Source organism: Haemaphysalis longicornis, unplaced genomic scaffold (assembly GCF_048455015.1).
Source record: "Haemaphysalis longicornis isolate Haplotype H1 unplaced genomic scaffold, Haemaphysalis longicornis Haplotype H1 scaffold_7, whole genome shotgun sequence".
In the NCBI taxonomy this organism is placed as follows: domain Eukaryota; kingdom Metazoa; phylum Arthropoda; class Arachnida; order Ixodida; family Ixodidae; genus Haemaphysalis; species Haemaphysalis longicornis.
The window spans coordinates 182,108,673-182,129,814 of record NW_027526422.1 but is presented as its reverse complement, the minus strand read 5'-3'; the positions used below and the strand labels follow the sequence as shown (position 1 = coordinate 182,129,814).

Here is a 21,142-nt window from a genome sequence, read left to right as displayed (position 1 = left end):
TCGGCATTTCAGGGACACCGTACAGGAGGTCACAATTCAAATGCAAATGTGTTGAAACAGACAAATTTACTGGATTTGAGTAAGCTTGGACAATATAGCAGCAGGAACTGCTTAGAGGGCTAATAAAGAATTCACGAACCCCAAAACTGTTTCATTCTCTGTAATGCTACAAAATATTGGTGATAATTTCCTGCCTTAAAATGTACAAAAGATAAAAAAACATTCCTGAAATATTACATAACGGCAAGTTAAAACAGTGGCACAGAGTCAGTAAGTGGGCAAGCATTCTCTCTTTTGATTTCCAGAATAGTATGTCTTTATAGTATGTAAAATGATGAAAAACTTCCCCACAAGCCAGTATTTGCTGGGCGCAACAGCCATATCTGCGAATATCACCTTCCTCTTTGCACCGATTCCCAACCTGTTCCAAATGTTGTCAAAAAGTTAACCTCAATATTTCATGGTACGTATAATTTGACTCTTAGCAAATCATACTTTTCAACTATTACTGATTATAGCCAACTGCCCGTACCTGATGTCATAGAGCTCCAAGAAACTGAAACAGACAATTTTACCATAACAGGTTACAACACATACCGTATTTACTCGCGTAATGCACCCACTTGCTCAATGAACCCTGCCCCCACCTTTCTTCTTGAATTTATATATTTATTTGGTCACTACTGCCAGAAGCTTTCTGGCTGCCAAGGCAGGAGTGTACGAAGCAGTGAAATAATGCATTTTGCAAACTGTGAGCACAGAAGAGGAACAAGGGATAAATTAGACATATAACACAAATATGCAGAATATTCAAGGGACAGTGACAAAAAAAAAAAGAAACAAATATTGCTGAATTCTGTAATGCGTGAGGGACAAGTTCGTAACAGTATGACTGGGCATGTAAAAGACAAAGTACACACTGGAAAAAAAGTGTACGACAGGCGTAGCACTAGTTGTAGCTCATGAGAAACAAAAAAAAGATACAATAAAGTCATGTATAGGCCATAACTGCTCCCATTGGCATCAACAAAAAAAAATACATGAACAGGGGAAATCCAGGCACAGAAAAAACCGCAGAGGCAACAGCCAACACGTCTAAATTCATATTATTGAATGATTCAACGACACTCAGATGTGCGAAACCAGAGTGCAGCAGTTGTCGGGTTTCAGATAAGACATGCAGATTGAATTCTGAGTTCAAGGATTAAAGCTTAGCGTCGCCAAAAAAAGAATCCAGGGATGACGCATTTACCACGTTGTACGAAAGTAAGTTCCAGTCCCTCATCGTCCATAAAATAAAGAGAAACGGTGGCGTTTGTTTTATTACGAGAAACCAGAATTGTCTTGTCATGCTTCCTTTGTGTCTCGCGCGCTGTGTAATATATATATGTACACAATCATGATAGTTTAGTCTAGTGTGCCCATTGACAATGTTGAGCAGGGTTTTGAGGCGGTGAGCTTTGCGGCGTGATTCAAGCGTTGGGAGCTTGGACCTGTTGCGTAATTCCGTGATGGAAACGTGCCTCCCATATGTGTGATAGATAAACCTTAGCGCTTTGTTCTGAATGCCCTCAATACAAGCGGTGTATTTTTTTGTGTGCGGGTCCCAGATGGTGTCAGCATATTCCAATAAAGGGCGTACCAGGTGTGCGTAGGCAACAAGTTTTGCCTTGCTATACTGCAGTGCTTTAATTGCTGTTTTACAAACCATAATCGTTGTGATGCCACCGAGACCATGTTGGTGATGTGGGCATTCCAAGATGCATTAGATGATATAAGGTTTAGGTATTTGCACTGAGTAACCTGTTTGATTTGGTTGTCATTTAGACATGCTGTAGCAAGTTCTTTTTACGGGTTATGGTCATTCGAATACATTTTGATTTGAACTGTTTACTTTCTAGTAACTTTGCATAAAAAATGCACTGAAAATACTTTTTTATCATGGCATGGTTGCTGATGCCGTAGACGATTGCAGCATCGAAAATCCTGAGGAGTACAACAGAGCCACTGCCGGTGTTGCCAAAGTGTGAAGCGAGCTGTCGGAATTTACAGATGCCATTGCAAGATCAACGGCCAATGAGTTTTTGTGTGTGGATGATGGTGTCACGACCGTGGGAGAGTTTGTAAGACTACATTGCCATCATTGTACCGAGCGCTAGCGAAAGCGGATGCAATGAGGGGATTGGTGCACTCGCACTAGCTCGGCATTACTTAACAAATGTGAAAGATTGTGGCCTCACCTGACAGCGGGGAGAAGTGCATACTGCCTAAGGCAGCAAAGTTGTTCAAGCAGATGATGAAGCCGACTATTTTGTGAGAAAGTAAGGCAGTTTTATCAATAAAGTGTTTTTATAAACGGTATGGGCTTTGATGACATCCAATTCTTTAGCATGCTTATATCAAATATCGAACTGATAGGGCTTTTTTTGCGAATTTGATATAACTGGGTTTGATTGTATCTGCATGCATCATAAGCCACAACGGCGACTATGAGGATGACGACAATACTGCTACAAATTCAGAAATTACGCAATGTTTCTGCACTTAGTAAAGATTACTAGATCAAACGCGCCCCCAGATAACTTTTAAATGAATAGACGTCAGCGATGCAGTCACACAAAATGATGTGCATAGACCAGAGCCGGCAAATCGGATGCCGCTGCATTCAGTCAGCACGTATTTTACTACAGCCCAGTCTTTTTTTAGAAACTTGCAATCAGATCAAGAATGCAGTCGAATGAACCAGAATAATCTCGATGATTGATGAGCAGATTACATTATTCCCCTATAAAATAACGTAGCTGGGTGCAGGTTGGCACTGCAAGAGTAGGGGAATGCACCGCTCCAGTGCAGGACAAGAAACCTAGAAACGCCTCCAGGCGTTTCACTCAACTTCCATTAATACAAAGTTTGTGGGGACCGCGAGACACTTCGAATGAACTGAACTTCGAACGCAACAGTCTCCCTTTCCGATTTCGTTCAGAATGTCAACTTTCGTTGCCAAGTCGAGCGTACAACACGGGTTGCCATGGTAGTTGAGACTTATTGCTAAAATCGAAGCCTGAAGCGTTCCCTGAACAAACTGCTCCCACAGCACTCTGCGCAACTAAGAAGGTTTGAGAACCTCAGAAGAGAGATGCATACACTGGCGTTAGTCTCAACTGACCTGCCGCCTTATGCTGTGGGCTGCCTCAGTTGTGATGACACTGACATCAGTACTGAGGCCGGTGCTGTTCTTGCGCTTGAAATTCTTGAATCTTGTCTAGAAATGGCGGTCGCCTTGGTGCTTTTATTTGAAATAAATTCCATTGAACTGATATAATTGGTTTCAGCTTCGAATTATCAAGCAATTTCTGCAATTAAATTGCATGTAAAATTGCAGGGACCACCTGACCACTTTTAATACGCACAAAATTCCTATGAACTCTTTCGTGAGCACGCCATAGGCCATCATTCAGGGGTGAACGATGATTTTCAAATCTCCTGCGAAAGCTAGAAACAGCACTTTGCGGACAACTAAAGCCATCTGGCATATTTATTGACAACTCATTTCTTCATATGATTATTGTTTGTTTCCATTTGGTGAACATAGACGGTGTCGGGAATAAAATTTGAACACAAGCTAGTGGCAAGTTCGGTGGAAATGGTGTCCTGTTTCACTGCACGCTCCGCAAAGACAGACAACTCTTGCAGGGACTTCGGCCGCCCTAGCAGTAGTGATAACTCCAGCAAGAATGTGGATTCGTCAGATTTTAGTTCTGCTAAAAACTGCTGTTATGTGTTTGAAAGAGCCATCTATAAGCTGCAATTTCATGCATAGCAATGCTAAATGTCTTGAGTACCTCAAGAGAAAAAAAAATGTTTTGTAGAAGCACTCAAAGTCAGCCATTTTTCCGTAGTCCCGAAAGAGTTGCGTGACTTCAGATTATCGAGATTCAACAATTTTATGGTAGTGAGAAACTGGTGCAATCTCCCCAACACGGCCAAAAAGTTCCAAAAAAGAAAAGTATCGTTTCAAGTGGACAGGTCACCTGGTGGTTGCTTCCTCCGCACAGGCGCTGAATCTGGTCAAGCGAGCACCCGTTCACGGTCAGTCCCTGCTCCTTGGCCAGGTCCAGTATCTGGAGCAGCAGTGGACTCTGCTCCAGCCTCGCAGTGTCCGACAGCTTGCTGCCATCGACGTGCAGCTCGTAGAAGATGCGCTTCCGCGACTTCAGAGCCAACAGGACTGGGTGGAGGCCAAACACAAGTTCGCCGCCCAGACTCTTTTTCAGCTTGGGCTTGGCACTCCAGGCGGGCTTCCAGGGGGGCCTGGTGACGGAAAGGCACCAAGACACGATCAGGTCGACTAATTAAAGTGTACACGTCATCAGTGAACACTGTAAGATGAAAGTCTTTCTAAAGGAGATCATCATCATCATCAGCCTACCTACGCCCACTGCAGGGCAAAAACCTCTCTCATAGATCTCCAATTATCCCGATCCTGTGCTGACTCCAACCAATTTATCCCCGCAAACTTCTTGATCTCACCTGCCCATCTAACTTTCTGCCGCCCCCTGCCACGCTTGCCTTCTCTAGGGATCCGCTCTGTTACCCTTAATGACTAACGGTTATCTTGCCTTCGCATTACATGCCCTGCCCACGTCCATTTCTTCTTCTTAATTTCTACTAAAGAAGTCGATGGTTGGACGGCATACCGTCTGGTCAGGTAGCATACTTCAAAACAAGAAACACAGGTCACTGACCAAGTCAAAAACAAATTGACGTTTCGGGAACGCCACTTTGGAAAAATGCAGACCTTTCTTTGAGCAGATTAGAATTCTCGGCAGAAGTGATAATACAGTGGCGAGGGAGCTCTTGGAAGCGTTTTATACTGAGCAGAATGGGGACAAGTGCGTCAGCGATACTTCTGTGTTTTTGCTTGCCAGCGAGTTTGAATTTTTGAAAACGTCAACTTGATCATGTTCTCTGGTTGATGGGTTCCATGTAGTGTACAGAAGTGCACGTGCGCATGCTCCTGATGATTCATGTATAAATATGAGACGATGCCTCAATAAATGTTAGTTGCAAGTGAGCGCTTGTCCCGTCGTCCTTCTTTACTGTCGTTGTCCAAGTCGCGCTCTATTTTTTCCAATCATAATGCACCAACTTGCCCAACAGATTTGCTTAATGTCTTCACACATGCGTAGAACGCGTTTTCGTTCATAATGTGTTTCTTTACTCAAATAAAAATCACTTGCTTGTCGGCTCCCTGTGCGTTTATTCGTCTTCTCTTGTGCCCTCGTTTTATGCGCAGTTTTTCCTTTTCGATGTGCACAAACTGGCCCAATTCTGTATTCTACTAAAGCATTAAACACAGAAAAAAAAAAGGCAAGTATAGTCACGGGGATGATGGCTGTATCTTGCAAGAACCTACGAGGCGGAGAAATCAGTGCAATCTTTATCTTCGCGGCTTTTAAAATCGGCCGCTATGCAGCTTGAAAAGGCCGCCGGTCGATGCTCCTGCGATCACCCTCATGTTGATCGTGACTGTACAACTGCTCTTATTCCATTCGTAAGCCTGTTTACCGAGGCCACCACCGCAACCTGTTTGTGGGCGCCACAGAATACGATGTATGCAGGCTCCAAAAAAAAAAAAAAAGCCTGTCCGTGCGAACGTAATCACATCACAACCCGGCATCATCGTTGTGAACCACTCTTAACGTGAAGGCAGAACCAAGAGTAAGATATAAGGCTTATTTTTCGCCAACACCGGCTCCACTGAGCATAGACGTGGTTATGAACTAGCATCAGCCTTTTTTTGTTTTGTTTGGGCGAGTTACTTAGCTTGACGTGCCCTCCCGAGAGAACACCTAGCGTCTAAACGCCGGAAGGCGAAAGGGACCGAAATTCGGCGAACCTGTAGTTCTTCATGGGGAGTTGTGGTCGTAGCTCACTCCTTGCGTGGATAGCCAGGACATCCCCGCTCACAGCCTCCCAGCCTTCGGGGTTAGGTAGCTTTGAATACCATGCGCTTGCCACAACCAGCCGAACATGCTGGCGGCACGATGCACCCAACAGGCCTTTTATTCCACACTGCACACACAGGAAAAAAAGAAAAAAAAAACGCGGGACAGTGGCAGATTAACGAATATTACACACGCTGTAATGCAACCGCTAAAGCAAACCCAAGGATGTTGGTTTCACTTAAGCGTTTTTGCTTAACCACCTTGAGCAAAACACAGCACCACCATAACCACGTGAGTTCAACACTGCGTTTCAGCAGTTTCATACACCGTCAACCACGAAGACTTTATAAACAATCCAGGGCCAGCTTACCGTAAGCGGACTAGCCATCGTAATGCGCACGTTTATACGCAGCCACGACCAACTACAGGCAAAAGACTAGAGATGTAAACACAAAGCACGCGTGGTTTCCATGCGCCTTTTTTCTGCTCAAGCTGCGCTCTGTGACGCCAAGCCAGAGCCAAGCCAGATCATTGCGCCAATCCGAAACTGCTCTAGGCGTGGGATAAAATTTCAATAGCAGTATCGCAGAAAGACTATTAATAACTTCTTGTTCTATAAATATTTGCTTGAATAAAACAATTATTAAGGCGCACATTCAGGTGGCTCCCCACATTAAGGCGTTTGGTTGCGCCGTCTGCAGCACGCAGTTCCGGTTTCACTTTCCTTCTGTTTTTTCCGTCTGCTATCGACCGGCGCGGTATGGAGGAACAGCTTCCCTCATACGGCGGCTTGTCTCGCGCGGTCCGATATAACATGGCGCATTGCGTAAACGTGTAGATAAGGCCCTTATCGAAGGGAAATTGCCTCGCTATCAAGAATGATTCCAGAAAAGCTATCGCTGGTGAACTTCAGTGTCTCGGGGAAGAATCAGACGGCGGCTATGTCCAGCGCCGTGCGCTCCACTCGCGATGAGATTATACTGGAGGACTTGGTAAGTCCCACAAGTCGTGCATTTTTGCTTACACCTGCGTGCGAGTGGACCTGTTGCAGTGACCTTACTTGCTTCACGTGTAAAGTGCAGTCGGTTGCTTAGGCGCAAACATTATTTGCCTGCTCGACCAGTTACCGTCGGTCCGACTGTCACGTACGTAAGATGAATCGGTATGAACAAATTAATGTATGAAGTGCGTTTAATAAAAGGCCCTAAGCCCTTCATTTTGACATCAGACTGTATATTTATATCCCGAAAATGTGTATTTCCAGCAATGCATCTGCGTTATGTACTGAAGCCGACGTTAAAGGGGATCGGTGTAAACTATCCTTACGGATACATGTGGCCTTATGGAGGTATTTAATAAAAACCCTAGGGTATCCACACTGATATCAGACGGTTCATATTTCCCTGTCAGGGCAGCTTTTGAGCAATGCACCCCTATATACAAATGAAGCCGACTTTAAATGGTCCCGGTGAATAGCGGAGTGGCTAGAAAGAGACCCTAGGAGCTTCGTACTTTGATGTTTCTGCTGGGCCTGGAAAACTGTTTTCCGAGCAATGCATTTGTGTATGCTGATTAGGCCGACTTTATAGGGGCTCTATGTATAGAAGACCGGTGGATGCTTCCACATTACTCGACAAATCCCCGTAGGAAGTTCCTGCGGTTTTCGTGCCTCTCCGTTAACGAAAACGAAGACAAAAAAAAAAATAGAGGCGGAGGGGTTGAATTGAAGGGGAGGGGGTGAATTGGTGCGAAAATGGAATTTGATTGATCATGTATTAGCGTTCTTCCTCAGTACCGTATGGATTTATTTCGCGATTTCTTTTCCAATGCTACGATATTTAGGGTGCCTGGGGGATCGGCATACCCGCAGCACCCAGTGGTTAATTTTCATACAAAACCCTATTTCGTCTTTACCGACAGCGTGTGCTATTTGTAGTTTGCGTCGTTAACTGTTTTGCACATTAGACTGGACGCAGATGCGTGGGGAATAATTTCTAAACGGCACTTTGTGCACCCGCAAAAAAAAAAAAAAAGAAAAAAAGACGCGACAAGATTGGAAGTAGCGCCCATTTATTTTACCGCTCCGGAGAAAAGCCGTAGCTGTCACGGCATTTGTGTAAGCAGGAAATTTTCATAAACAAGATTATTATTCTGGTAGGAGATGTGGGGAGGAGAGGGAGGCCACACCACCGACCTCGAATGCAAAGCTCCAACATCGGTTATTTTTATAGGATAAAAATTAATAAGAAGGAGATGAAGCTAGCTGCGGCAAAGAGAGAACGTCTGCAGTTTGTTGCGTCGCACTAGCTGTTCACAAGCGAACCAGCTAGGCCCTTCATTATTGAGCAATGCACTCCTTAATGCACTTATTATTGCACTTAATGCACTTAATGCCCTTCATTATTCAAGAATTACGTTTTAAAGTTATAAGTTATAAGGAACATCAACCGAACAAAATCTGCCATTCCACGATATATTTCGCTTCATGTCAAAGTTCGGCTTTTCTCATTTAAAGGATTATAGTGCGCTGGCCACTAGGCCGTATTGGAAATCGGTTCGTTTTCACTTGTCGCGCGTATTTAAATATTTCTCCCGGAAACTGCAAGTAAATGGCGGTTCATACAAGATTAAACCTTCACGATGTTATTAACGCCATTTCCGCTGCATTTTTCTCTCTCTGTCCGGATATCTTTACCTTCGCGCGCAGAACAAGAAGCTAATAATGAAAGGGCCAAGGTCCAGGACAGATACGTTTTTATCTCGTCTTGCCTACGTATTGTTAAACATGACATCGTATTGCAGCACACTAATTAAATTCGCCTCAATTTTGTGACGCTACAAATTTGCTTGTTTCATGCTATAATAGTCGTTGGGGTCCAGTTACATTCATACCTTTTTTTATGTAATCGATACTAGAAAGCTCTCGATCGCGCTGCTTGTGTTTATGTACAAACTAAATGTTCCCTATGTGTTTAAACCACTAAACCGGAATGAACTCGAATTAAAATCGCATAATCTTTTAACGCGTACCATGGCTTTTAACAGTACCTAACCTAAATTCAAATTTCACGCCTGCTTATGCGAACACTCCTAGCGCGGACTTGAAAAATAACATTATGTAGGCAAAACCCAGGCCTTGCGGCTCTCAAAGCTGGAATCAAACTCACCAGGCCACAACCCGTTTGGTGGAATAAGAGCAATTCATGGTTGTATTTTTGCTTTTTGATAAAATGTTTGCAATATTATAAAGTCTAGAAGGCGAAGAATGATTGATCGTGGTTGATATTATTGTCATGAACTCTAACCGATGGCTGTAAGAATAAAAGCTGCTGCTATAAAAAAATCTGGGAGTCATCATCATCATCATCATCATCATCATCATGATGATCAACAACAGAGTACTTAGGTCCAATGCAGGACGAACGCCTCTCACCCACCGCGGCGGCTCAGTGGCTAAAGCGTTGCACTGCTGAGCACGAGGTTGCGGGTTCGATTCCCGGCCACGGCGGCCGCTTTTCTGATGGAGGCGAAAAGCAAAAACGCCCGTGTGTACGAGATTTCGGCGCACGTTAAAGATCCCCAGGTGGTGAAAATTAATCCGGAGCCCTCCACTACTGCGCGCCTCATCGCCTGCGTTGCGTCGGCGCGTTAAACCCTACAATCAATCAATCAATCAATCAATCAATCAATCAATCAATCAATCAATCAATCAATCAATCAATAAATAAATCAATCAATCAATCCATCAAGCAATCAATCAATCAATCAATCAACGAACGCCTCTTCATTGACCTCCAACCGCGCCCTAAGCAGCTCGAGTCCATTCTTTACCCCGAAATCTTGTTATTTCGTCCCTCCATCGAGTTATTGGCTTCCCCTTCTTCTAGACCCATTTCTTGGTATACACTCTGTTACCCAAATTGTCCACCGGTCGTCGGTTCGTCTCGCCACGTGAGCAGCCCTGGTCCATTTCTTTTTCGTTATTTGAACCATGCATTGGGTTTGTTTGTCGGCTTGACGATGGCTTAGGTTCATGTACCCCGCACCTCTACCAGATGTCACGAAGCCAAAGACGACGCAGTTGTCTTCAAGGAAAACAAGTTTATTGGAGCGAACTTGTGCTCCCCTGACAACTCAAAGAATACACAGGCGGCGAAACAGCAATCAACAAAGTGACGTGCGAAGGCGTGCGCGACGATTCGAATGCCGCGGCATCTGCTCTGCGGGAATTTATCACTCGGCGCGAGGGTTTCTCGAATAGTCGAAGTGTCTCCTACTATCTCCTACCACGGTTCATCTCCTACCACGGAACTCGATTCCTGTCTCTAAGTGTTACTCCTATCATCATTCGTTCCATGACCAGTTGAGCCGGCCTAACTTTGCTTTCCATGCAGTTGTGTAGTAACGCGCCAAGTTTTAGCTCCGTATGTCATCACCGGCAGTATTCACTGGTTGTTGATTTTTCTTTTGAGTGATATGGGTAGCTTACTTTTCCTTATTTAGCAGTGTTTGCCGAATGCCCCCGAGCCAGTGCCGGATTAGGAAATTTTGGGGCCCGGGGCTACATATACCTCTTTGGGGCCCATTGAGTTAATCGTGGGCGCCCTAATAACAATTATGACGATAATGATGACTGGATTAGGAGGTTGAAATCTCCGAATACCACATGTTACGCTCAATGATCAGTGAAAAATTATACTTAATTTTAATGCTCTCCGGAAACAGATTTTTTATTTTTCTTCGTTATATTATTTAACGGTTATTACTTGATGTGCACGTCAGTATGGTTTATTTGCCACTCCATCACCAATTCACAATAATTGAAATGCCGCATTGGACCGCATGACAGGCCAAAGAACATGAGAGCACTTTCTTCGAAAGAAACAATTTAAGCCTTGTTAGAAGACATAAAACTCAAGAAAACACATGTGTAGTCACAGCCTTTGAACATCGAAATAGCCACAAGAATCATGTGCATTGACTTCGCTTCTAAATAAACCTTTACATTCAATACATTTACCAAAAGCAGTCACGTCTGGCTCAATCACTTGTGACAAAATGGGAACAAAGAACGACTTCCTTCACACTGTACAGTGGTAGAAAAATGAGACAATCTAGCACTAAGATAAAACATGAACAAGTAGAAAATTTAATACGGCCCATTATAGCTTTTTGCACTCGCAAATTCACATATTTGTTCATCAAAAGAAATATCTTTCAGCAGTTGCCTTGCGATCGGCATGATGGCTAAAGACATCAATTCTTCTTGCAGATAGTATAGCGTAAGCAGTTTTTAATTAAAAGCAGTTTTCAAAAAGCAGTGTTCGGTCTCACAGTTTGTTACGAAAATAGACTCCCTTAGAGCAATAGAAACTGTACGATAAACACATTTTTCTTGCTGTAACATTTTGAGCCGACCACCCGCACTTCCGTCTTGGAAACTGCAATTCTCAAGGCAGTGAAAAAAAATCGTAGAAATCGCACTGATGCATTTCCAAAACCAACTACATTGACTGACAAGGTTGTGATTGCTATGAACGTCTTTGTCAAGCGCTATACTTTGTAACTGCTGCCAAAAACTGTGTACGCAGATTTTCGAGCCAGTAAGTCTGTGCTCAAGTTGTCCATTATTACATTGAATGTCCCTTGGGTTTAAAAAGTACCGAACGTTCTGCGGAAATAAGTCAATATATACTCGCGCCTGAACCCTTCTTTGCGCCGAAACATCCATTAACAGAAACGTCCGGGTAACAAAAAGACTGAACCGAAACGCCCTCAACCGAAAAGACCGTAGCAGGGCTTGGGGCTTCTTTTAGCGGGTTCGTTGACACCGTCAAGCTGTGTACAAAGCTTTAAACAGCGAAGCTGTTTAGCAATTCGTAGATTCCGGTGTTTCAACAAAGTCAGTCTAACAGTGTAAAGAAAAGAAGTCACCGGCCCCGTCAGGATTCGGACCTGTGTCTGATAGATCAACGGAGTTAGTCATCGTATCCACTCGGCTATGGCCGCGAATTACTTACCGGAGATTCAAACGGCTTACTCCCTAGGTCCTGGCTTTGGGGCGAGGAATTACGCCACCTGCTTTGATAGAAATAGAAAACCGGATAAGGTACACGTTGCTCCTTCGAAAGCCTAATCTAAGATCTCGTGTTCCGTTCGTTCGTTTAAGTCCGATCGTGGACTTAAACCGTTGTGATGGTTGTGAAGGTTGCGTTCAGCCTTGCTATTTTCAAGTCTTACACATTAGTGTGAGCTTCCTTCATATTTTTTAGTCCGGGAATCTTTCTGAGAAACGTATGAGCAAAATAAAGAAATTACATTGAAATGAACGCCGGTGCTCTCTTCCATGAGGTTCGGGGCTGCGCCGGCTCGTCCCTACACCTACACGTCACGGAGTAGTCAGCATCTGTGTGGAGTTGAGGTTGAGGCCCCGGCCGTCGGATTTCTATACGATAACCGGGATCACAACCGAGCCCCTCAACAAAACAGGCTCATCGACATTTCTTTTTTTAAATAGTCGAGCGGGGCGCGGATGCAGGGGGCCCCTGGAAGCCGTGGGGCCCGGGGCTGCAGCCCCCGTAGCCCCCACCTTAATCCGGCCCTGCCCCGAGCCAATACCTATTCTGCACCGGAGCTCTTCCTCGTGGTTTGGCCGGTCCGCGCTGACAACTTGTTCGAGGCAGTTATTTTCTGCGACTTGTTCTAGCGTTGCGTTTCCTAAGCTGAAGACGGCTCTTTCGGCATGTTTATTTATCCTTACTTTGGATTTATTCATGTTCTCTCGTGGTCCGACGGTCAAGCTTTCTGATTGCAGATGCTCAAGCATTTTTTTCAGATGCTCCGCTGCCTCGCTGAGCAATACTATGTCGTCTGCAAACCTCAAATGACTCAAGGTTTCTCCGTGTATCCTTGGTCCTGTGTTTCCCCAGTCAATCTTCCTGAATGACCCCTCCAGACATGCGGTGAACAGTTCTGGCGAGATGGTATCTCCCTATCTTACTCCCTTTCGGATCGGGAACTTCTCGCTTTTATTGTGAAGGATTATCCCACCCGCGCATCCCTTATACGTATATGTCGTCTAGGAGTCTTACGTATATCTCCTCTATTCCCTTGTCTTTCAATGCTTCAAGCACAGCTGCGGCATTTCCTGAATCAAACGCTTTTTCATAGCTTATAAATGTCATGTAAAGGGGTTAGTGTACACTGCGGATTTTGTAGCGTGAGCTACACTGGGCGAGGTTGAGCAGTTTCACGTGGCTCCTGGAGAGCCATGCTACGCTTGCGCGAGGAGCAGAAACGTCGTACGGCGCACAGAACGTTGCTCACTGCCCGCGTCTCTCACATACCCCACGCGCCCAGCGTCTTCGCCGACCTCCGTTCCGCACGTGGCGGCTCGGTCCACTTGATGATCATGCGAGAGCTGGCCGGGTGTACAACCGATGGCTCGTGCGTTGCAGCAACACCTGCGTGCGCCTGTGGAATCAGCTTAGCTCTGGGGGCGATTGGTGAGGCTGCTGCACCGGAGCCGCTTGATAAATATACATGTGTCACATAATGCATGTACCGTGTGTGTGTCATTGAAGCAGCAGTAAGCATGATAATCAAGCTAATCTTAGACAACCAGGAAAGCTAAGAATAACCAGCTGAACCTTAGCTCACGCTGCGTACATGCTGGCATAGCCGAGCTAAGCCACTGCTAATTTTTTCCATTACTTGATTGACGACATGGATGTGGTCCATTGTTGAGTACCCCTTCCTAAATCCAGCCAGCTTTTTGGGTTTTTGGGAATCCAGGCTGTCTCTTCGGTAAACAGTTTGTACAAAACTGAGAGTAGACTCATGGTTCTGTAATTTTTAAGGTCTGTGATATCTCCTTTCTTGTGAATCAGAATTACGTTGGTGAGTTTAGAGGCTATGGGCACTTTTAGAGTCCTTAAGCATTGTGAAAATAGTGCAGCAAGCTTCTCCAGTACAATAACTTCCCTTCCTTTACAAGATCTACGGCCATGCCGTCGTCAACTGCAGCTTTTCCTATTTCATGTCTTTGTGAGCGTTTTGAACTTCCTCTTTAGTTACTGCATGGTGGGACATCGCAAGCTAAGCTTGTTCCTTCAGTGGTTTCCCTTTGTCTATCGTCGCTGGCGTAAAGTCCGGCGTAGAATCGTTCGTCTAATTTCTTTATCTCTTCCATGTTGTGCGTAATTCTGCACTGCTCGTCTTTGAGTGCGTCCATTCTGTCTTTGCCGCTAGCTAGCTTCCTCTTTGTTGCTTTTTGGCTTCCGCCTATTTCCAGCGTTTCCTCGATCACTGCCATGTTGTACGCACGAATGCCGTTTCTTTTGCTACTGAGCACGAGGATGCGGGTTCGATTCCCGGCCGCGGCGGCCGCTTTTCTGATGGAGGCGAAAAGCAAAAACGTCTATGTCTACGAGATTTCGGCGCACGTGAAACAACCCCAGGTGGACAAAATTAATTGATTGATTGATTGATTGATTGATTGATTGTAGGGTTTAACGTGCCGACGCAACGCAGGCGATGAGGCGCGTCGTAGTGGAGGGCTCCGGATTAATTTTGACCACCTGGGGATCTTTAACGTGCGCCGAAATCTCGTACACGACAAAATTAATCCCGAGCCCTCCACTACTGCGCGCCTCGTCGCCTGCGTTGCGTCAGCGCGTTAAACCCTACAATCAATCAATAAATAAATAAATCAATCAATGAACTAATCAATCAACCAATATTTTACTTCTATAGATCAGTTTCGACAGTTCTGCTAACTAATTCTGGACCTCCGTAATCGAAACTTCTATGTTCTTACGTTTCTTAATTAGTTCCTCCGTTTTCTGAGTTTGTTTTTCTGTTTGTTTCTTACATACTGTTTCTCCCACAGCTGGTGCTGATCCTGGGATCGCCGTTGTTAGGTTGTCATTTAGCCCGTCTACATTATCGTCGTAGAACGGCGTAAAAAAAGCAAAGAAAAAAAATGCTCCAAGCCCGCATCTGCGAGAGTTTATTTGCAGGTCGTTCTGCAACGACGCACTGCTTTGAGTGCAATTAAATTGAGAAAAACTCTGGTTACGTTAGATCAGATAAGATTAGGTTATGTTAGGGTAGGTTCAGGCTATTCCTAGATTGGTCTTCGCCGTCGGGTTCAAACAGCCTTTTTAGGCAGGTGATGCTCTCCACATTTACTGGTCAAGGACAGTTGGCTGCGAAACAGATTTGGACTCTTAGCGGAAATTAAAGGCAGCTATTCGCCGACTGGGGATGTCCCAGACCTCACTGCAACTTTTTCTGGCCGACCGGTACCCGCTGCCAAGTCCGTTGGCGTGCTGGAATTGGAAATTTACGCGTCTGGTTCAGCTGTGACGTACGTGGCTCCGACATGCCCGCCAATAAGCAGGCCGGACGCTCCACCTGATCCGATGCCTCTCACAGAAGTCTGTTGGCTGCTGCTCGCCTGCATTATGGGGCACAATTCCAGCGCTGACTCAGGTGGAGTTGAATTGAAACAATCTCATCAGGTGACCGACAACCGCCCTCTGACTTGACTCCATATTCTGTCGTCCGGAAGCAAACACACGCTCTTTGTTGGCATGGCATATGTCTGGGACCCAGCCCTGGGTGGCAGGGGTCTTTGTTGACGCTGGGGCCCACGAAAGCGTTTGGACTCCAGTGGTCCAATTGCCTGCCTACCCAGGTCCCACTGAAACTTGTTTTTATCAGACACTGCGCATTCTGCCATCTTTGCTAACGGGGCTCACGACAGTCCGGGAGGGACTAAAGGCGCTAGCGCCAATTCTCCAATCAATCCCCCGAGGTTGCATGAAATGGAGGGGATAATACGGCGGAAATACGGCACTGACCCCTTTTCGCTAACAACTTCACTGCTTCGACAGACATCCACACATTCATGGAAACACCCCTGCTTTATATACGTTGTAACACACTCATCCCCACACCTATTGCGGCAGACAGTGCCTGCCATGTCATTAGTGTTCCGCAGCCACTCTGGTTTCCCAACAAAAAAAAAAAAAGATCTTTTTCACCCCGCACGGGCTGTCACCTCACCGCCCTCCCCCCCCCCCCCCCCTTCACCCCCCTCCCCGGTGGACTCGCCAGCTGGAAGGAGGTCTTGCTGCGGAAACCTGACGTTGGGGTGACCCTCTCCCGTGCTATGACCCGGGCGTGTCCCATTCAGAGACAACTGTGCCTTCTGCATACGGTTCCTACCGAGGAAGCTGGTACAACTAGCATCAAAGAGTTCAGGATGCAATATCAGATGATAGCCAGCGTGCGTGCGTGTGTTTCGTCTGTTCCCGTATGTGTGCGAGAAGGAGGAGGAGGAGGTGATGGGTCTGTCGCCTTCACCATCGCGCTTCTCTGCTTGAACTATATGCCCTTGATAAACCCTGTACCCTAGAGTCACTAAATAAGGTTTTACTGTACCCTCACAAGGAAAGCTGAAACATGCGTTTGTGGCGATCAGCAAGTTTGATCGAAAACTACCCGCCACGAATTCGGGGGAAGCTTGTCTCGCGATACTCTGCACGCGGTCGCGGGTTGTATTTCAAACCCATAGCTGGGCGGTTATTTTAACACGAAAGTGTTTTATTCACCAAGATTTCACCAAGATTTCACTGACGTCATATCCGTCACGGAAGTGACGCCAGTACAACGAAGCAAGCGACCTGTAAAGGGTGCGCCCCTGCACACAGCGTCTTATTGCGGGGAAGCAACCTTTAGTACTAAAGTGTGCGTTATACTTAGGGTTGTTCGTTTTCGGATTTTATATTTTAACACAGAAGTGTTTTATGCCGGGACACACCAAGATTTCGCTGACGTCATATCCGACACAGAACTGACGCCAGTAGGCCTTTGCCGAAGAGACCCGCCAGCAGGAAGCCGCTCGCCAAGCACACCCACAAGACAACCGCTGACCCACAAATCATGCTCGGCTGCAGATTTCGCTGCGCATTTCACCTTCGTGTTTTACCGATTTCTATGACAGAGGAATTAGCCACAGTTATTTACGATGGCGGGGGAAAACCGGAATTGTCATATCCGTACGAAATTCCGGCCCATATCGGAGATCATGAAAGGTACTAGTCTAGTATCAGTCCACGATGAATGATCTTTCTGAACGCACGTTGTTCCTTACAAGCTCCAGGAGAACTATCCATGGCCACGTCAGTCAGCTCCGTTGCGAATGTAACCAAGTTGGCGTACACGCAGCGACTGCAGAGCGTGCAGGCCACCACATCGTCCTTCAATTGGCTGCCACGTCACTCTGGAATAGAAAGCAATATTTGATCAGATGCAGCCGCCAGCGCAGGTCACTTTCTACGCTACGCGACCCCGCTGCGTTTCACTCCAGAAGACAGCAATGCCCTTATCTCTGTAACAGAATGCACCGACAACTCTGGTCGGAGTGGCAGAACTCTCACCGCAGATACCCACCTCTGCGTGCCATTGACCTACTATCGCGAATTCCGCTTTTCACGCTGCCTCTGCCAAAGGCCTGAATCAGTGCTGCAGCGTCTGCACCTTGCTCAGCGTATACTTCAAAGCAGGGTAGGAGGATTCCCCACGGTACCCGGCGTGTGCGGTGCAGAGATATGCCCTCGACTATCTGCTGCGCCAGCGACGCAGCTAGCTCACTCCAGTAAAAATGACCGAAATCAAGTGGTCCGTGTGCGGGGCGGACACGCCTAGAGATTCAACCCCTCCGCCCACTGGTTTATTCCCTCCTCCTCCTCCTCCTCCTCCTCCTCCTCCTCCTCCTCCTCATCCTCCTCCTCCTCACCTTTCCGCACGAGGTGTTCGACCTCTCCCTACTAAATAAATTCATTAATTCCTCCATTAATTCTCTTGTACGATGTGGAGGCACGCAGCTTCGACTGCGTCACTTTCTGAGACTGTGGGCCAACAGTGACGACTCATCTTCAGTGACTAAAATTTCGAGGCGTTTCCTGTGGGACTCCGGACTATTAAAAAAATCCATATGTATAAAAAGTTCGAGTTACTTTACATATGTACTCGTTCCGTTGTAATGTCGAAACTTAAAGGCGAAGCTCTTTATGGCTGAAGTTTTGTACACTTTTGTTTTGCGAAGCAACAACAACAACAACAACAACAAAAAAAAAAGCCGGGCGGCAAAGCCAACTTTATCACGAATGCCCAGCAGAAGACAGATGTAATTATTGTTTTACCAGAGCTGTCCCAAATACAATCTTACATATGACGTTTGGATGCTAAGATGACTCTATCATTACCCCGCTTTTCATTTATTTTCCTAATTAGTTGGAAGTGAAGTTGTAAACGTTACCTCTCCATCTGTCTTCCTCAGCAAGCTGGAAATGACACTTTCCTATTGGCCGGCCTCAATGGGCCAGGGCAGACTTTGTAACCTTGCTCCACTCAGCGTAGAAAGAAGAAACAACAAATGAAACCCTGCGTTCTGCGGCTTTTAATTTGGCATCAATGCTTTCGCATGCACGATCCATGAGAAGGGCTTAGGTGTCCTAAGAGTTTATTGATCAGCATTTGCATACGTGTGTGCGAGCAAAAAGACGAGCACGAGCATACTCACGAGGAACGAATTCGAATTATGGTTTGCTAAACGACATTATGCGGTATTAAACGACATAATTCGAAATCGTTCTCCGAATTCTTTCCTCGCGCCGAAGCTACCCCTGTCTGGGCTATGAGGCGTGCCCTGTGGAAGGCTCCGCATTAATTTGGACCCCCTGGGCATCTTTAACGTGCTCCGAAATCTCGAACACACGGGAGTTTTCGCTTTTAAGTGCAATGCACTTCTTAAGCGACCCTGAACCTGCGTCCACCGGCGATGTCCGCGCACGTGGAGATGGGCGCGCGCAGCCTGGCCGCTGACATGGCACATACCCACGTGGGGGATTGGCCAGGAATCTCCTCGTCTTCCTTGGCAACGGGGGGAGATGGGCGCGCGCTGCCTGGCCGCTGACATGGCACATACCCACGTGGGGGATTGGCCAAGAATCGGGCGTGAGAAGGGCTAATGCACCTGCTTAAAGGAGTACTGACACGAAATTTCAAAGCTGAGATCCGCTCTAGCAATCAAGTACAACGACAACACAAATAGGTGTCTGTGAATAAATGCATCTTTCTTTCTTTGTAGTTGTGTGTGTGTGTGTGATCTCGCATGGTTTCAAGCACGAACAAAGCTCAGCCCACAGGAGATGACCTGCTGTATATAGGTGACACTGAGATACAAATGAAACGAGGGCACGTACGGCTACTCGGCCTCCCGCTAGCCAGCTGTAACAGCCCCAAGATATGGATCGCAGAGCTGAGACGAAAATGGAAGCCAATGCTGAAATTGATAGAACGCCTCTCCAACAAACACGGAGGGGCGAATCAAAAAGCCTGCCTAACGATGGCACGTGCGGTCGCAATTGGCACTCTAGCTTACGGAGCCCCTGTCTATGAGTTGAATAAGACCAACACCAAACACATTCAGGTGCTCCACAGGGCCACATTGCGTACCATAACGGGCCTCCCAATACACACAAAAAAGGCAGCCCTTGAGCAGGCAGTGGCACTTCCTCCCATCGTTACTGTGATGAAAGAAACAAAAGACCAAGCAGACCGCAAACGAGGTCTCACCCGCCAAGGATTGCTCCTCACGGCATGGGACGAACAAAAACCCGCACCACCAATTGAGCTACCCATCCCCCTTGCACCCTGGTCGATATCAAACAACATCGAAAGCCACCTCAGCAAGCCAATCCCACGGGCTCTTCCAGCAACCCGATCTCAACGTATTCACTACCTGATGGCGTCTAAACTGCCAAATGAAATTGATATCTTCACGGATGCAAGCGTGACTCCCACACATATCGGTGCAGCATGGACATGCCCCGAAAATTCATCTTTTAACGGGCAGATATCTTTCAACCAAAACGATGGAACCGCATTAGAAGGAGAACTACACGCCATAAACAGCGCGATTAACCACATCTGCTACGAAATCGACTTTAAACCACCGCACAACGTGCGCATTTTGACAGATTCATTCGCAGCAATCCGAGAACTACGAAAACCCCTTTCACTCAACCCACTTGTTAACTCCATATTACTGCTTAAGGAACTACTAAAGAGCCAGAAAGTGAACATCCGAATCGACTGGACACCGGGTCATGAAGAGGCCAGCCCAGGAAACCAGGCCGCTCACGCAGCGGCGCAGGAGAGTCTTAACGTTACCCCTCCGCTGGTTTATACCCCGGCTACTTCACCTGCCCTACTCATCCAGCGACTCAAGAGGCGCAAGAAATGTCAGTACGAACAAGTGACACCATCTGGTTACCTTGCTAACATGCCCTCATTAACAAGAGCCGAAGAAGTATTCATCAACAAGATTTGCGCCAATGCAGCTTACACCCCACATATCATTCAGAAGTGGACAAAGGGCCCCACAACACCCTCACCCCCACATTGTCCCTACTGTAACACGAACACCAAAGCAGACCTTCACCACTTAGTATGTGTATGCCCATTCTTCGATGCACATCGTTCAGACAACATTCGACACATTGATCTAAACACCATACACCAAGAAGCACATACCGCACTAGATAAGTCTTTATTACACGAAATAGGCAAATTTGCAACCAAAAGTGGTCTGTCGCGAGTAGTCTGACGAAGGACGACCCCGGCGAAGCCTCCGAACAGTCAGTGAATAGAAGAAAAAGTGCTTGGAACTGAAGAAACCTGTGTAATCCCCTCCTTCATATCCCATTTTCCCCACCAAGTGGCTTTAGCCCTCCCTTCCCCAAATAAAAGCTTTACTACTACTACTCTTTCGCGAACATTACCGAACCGCGCAAATTCAACTCGTGCATTCGCACTTTCACATTCTTCCCCTCGGGGAAATGCGGGGAATTTTTTAGCCTCCACCAGAAAAGCGGCGGCGACGGCAGGGAATCGAACCCGCGTCCTTGGGTTTGATCCCGGTGTCTAGGTCAGCAGCACAACGCCTTCGCCGCCGAGGCAAGGAGCGAGTAAGGCAATAAGAGATTACGTAAGTAACACGCCAGGCACCAAGTCGGAAAGTATGAATTAGCGCCTACTAGCCTTACTTTACTTACGAGACCTGGATAGTCCACGGACAGTCAAGGAACCACCCAGGGGGAAGCACCATTCTCACAAAGGCG

The 21,142-nt window shown here is 46.5% G+C and overlaps 2 protein-coding genes across 8 annotated transcripts in view; one reads left to right on the top strand and one right to left on the bottom strand.

Annotated features, from left to right (window-relative positions):
* LOC144147314 (rRNA methyltransferase 1, mitochondrial-like) overlaps positions 1-6,455 on the bottom strand; it is a 44,039-nt gene extending 37,584 nt beyond the window's left edge. The window contains exons 1-3 of the mRNA XM_077679431.1: positions 6,319-6,455; positions 5,900-6,075; positions 4,032-4,311 (exon numbers count right to left, since the gene is read on the bottom strand). Of these exons, the coding sequence (XP_077535557.1) occupies positions 4,032-4,311; positions 5,900-6,075; positions 6,319-6,336 (474 nt within the window). The 5' untranslated portion in view covers positions 6,337-6,455. The remainder of the gene's footprint in view (positions 1-4,031; positions 4,312-5,899; positions 6,076-6,318) is intronic.
* Positions 6,456-6,703: 248 nt separating this feature from the next.
* Positions 6,704-21,142, top strand: part of LOC144147312 (cholesterol transporter ABCA5-like) — a 130,131-nt gene continuing 115,692 nt past the window's right edge. For 6 of the 7 annotated variants that reach the window (XM_077679422.1, XM_077679424.1, XM_077679421.1 and 3 more), the window contains exon 1: positions 6,704-6,940. In XM_077679422.1, coding sequence (XP_077535548.1) covers positions 6,827-6,940 — 114 coding nt within the window. In that variant the 5' untranslated portion in view covers positions 6,704-6,826. The remainder of the gene's footprint in view (positions 6,941-21,142) is intronic. The other variant, XM_077679425.1, reaches the window with a different exon arrangement.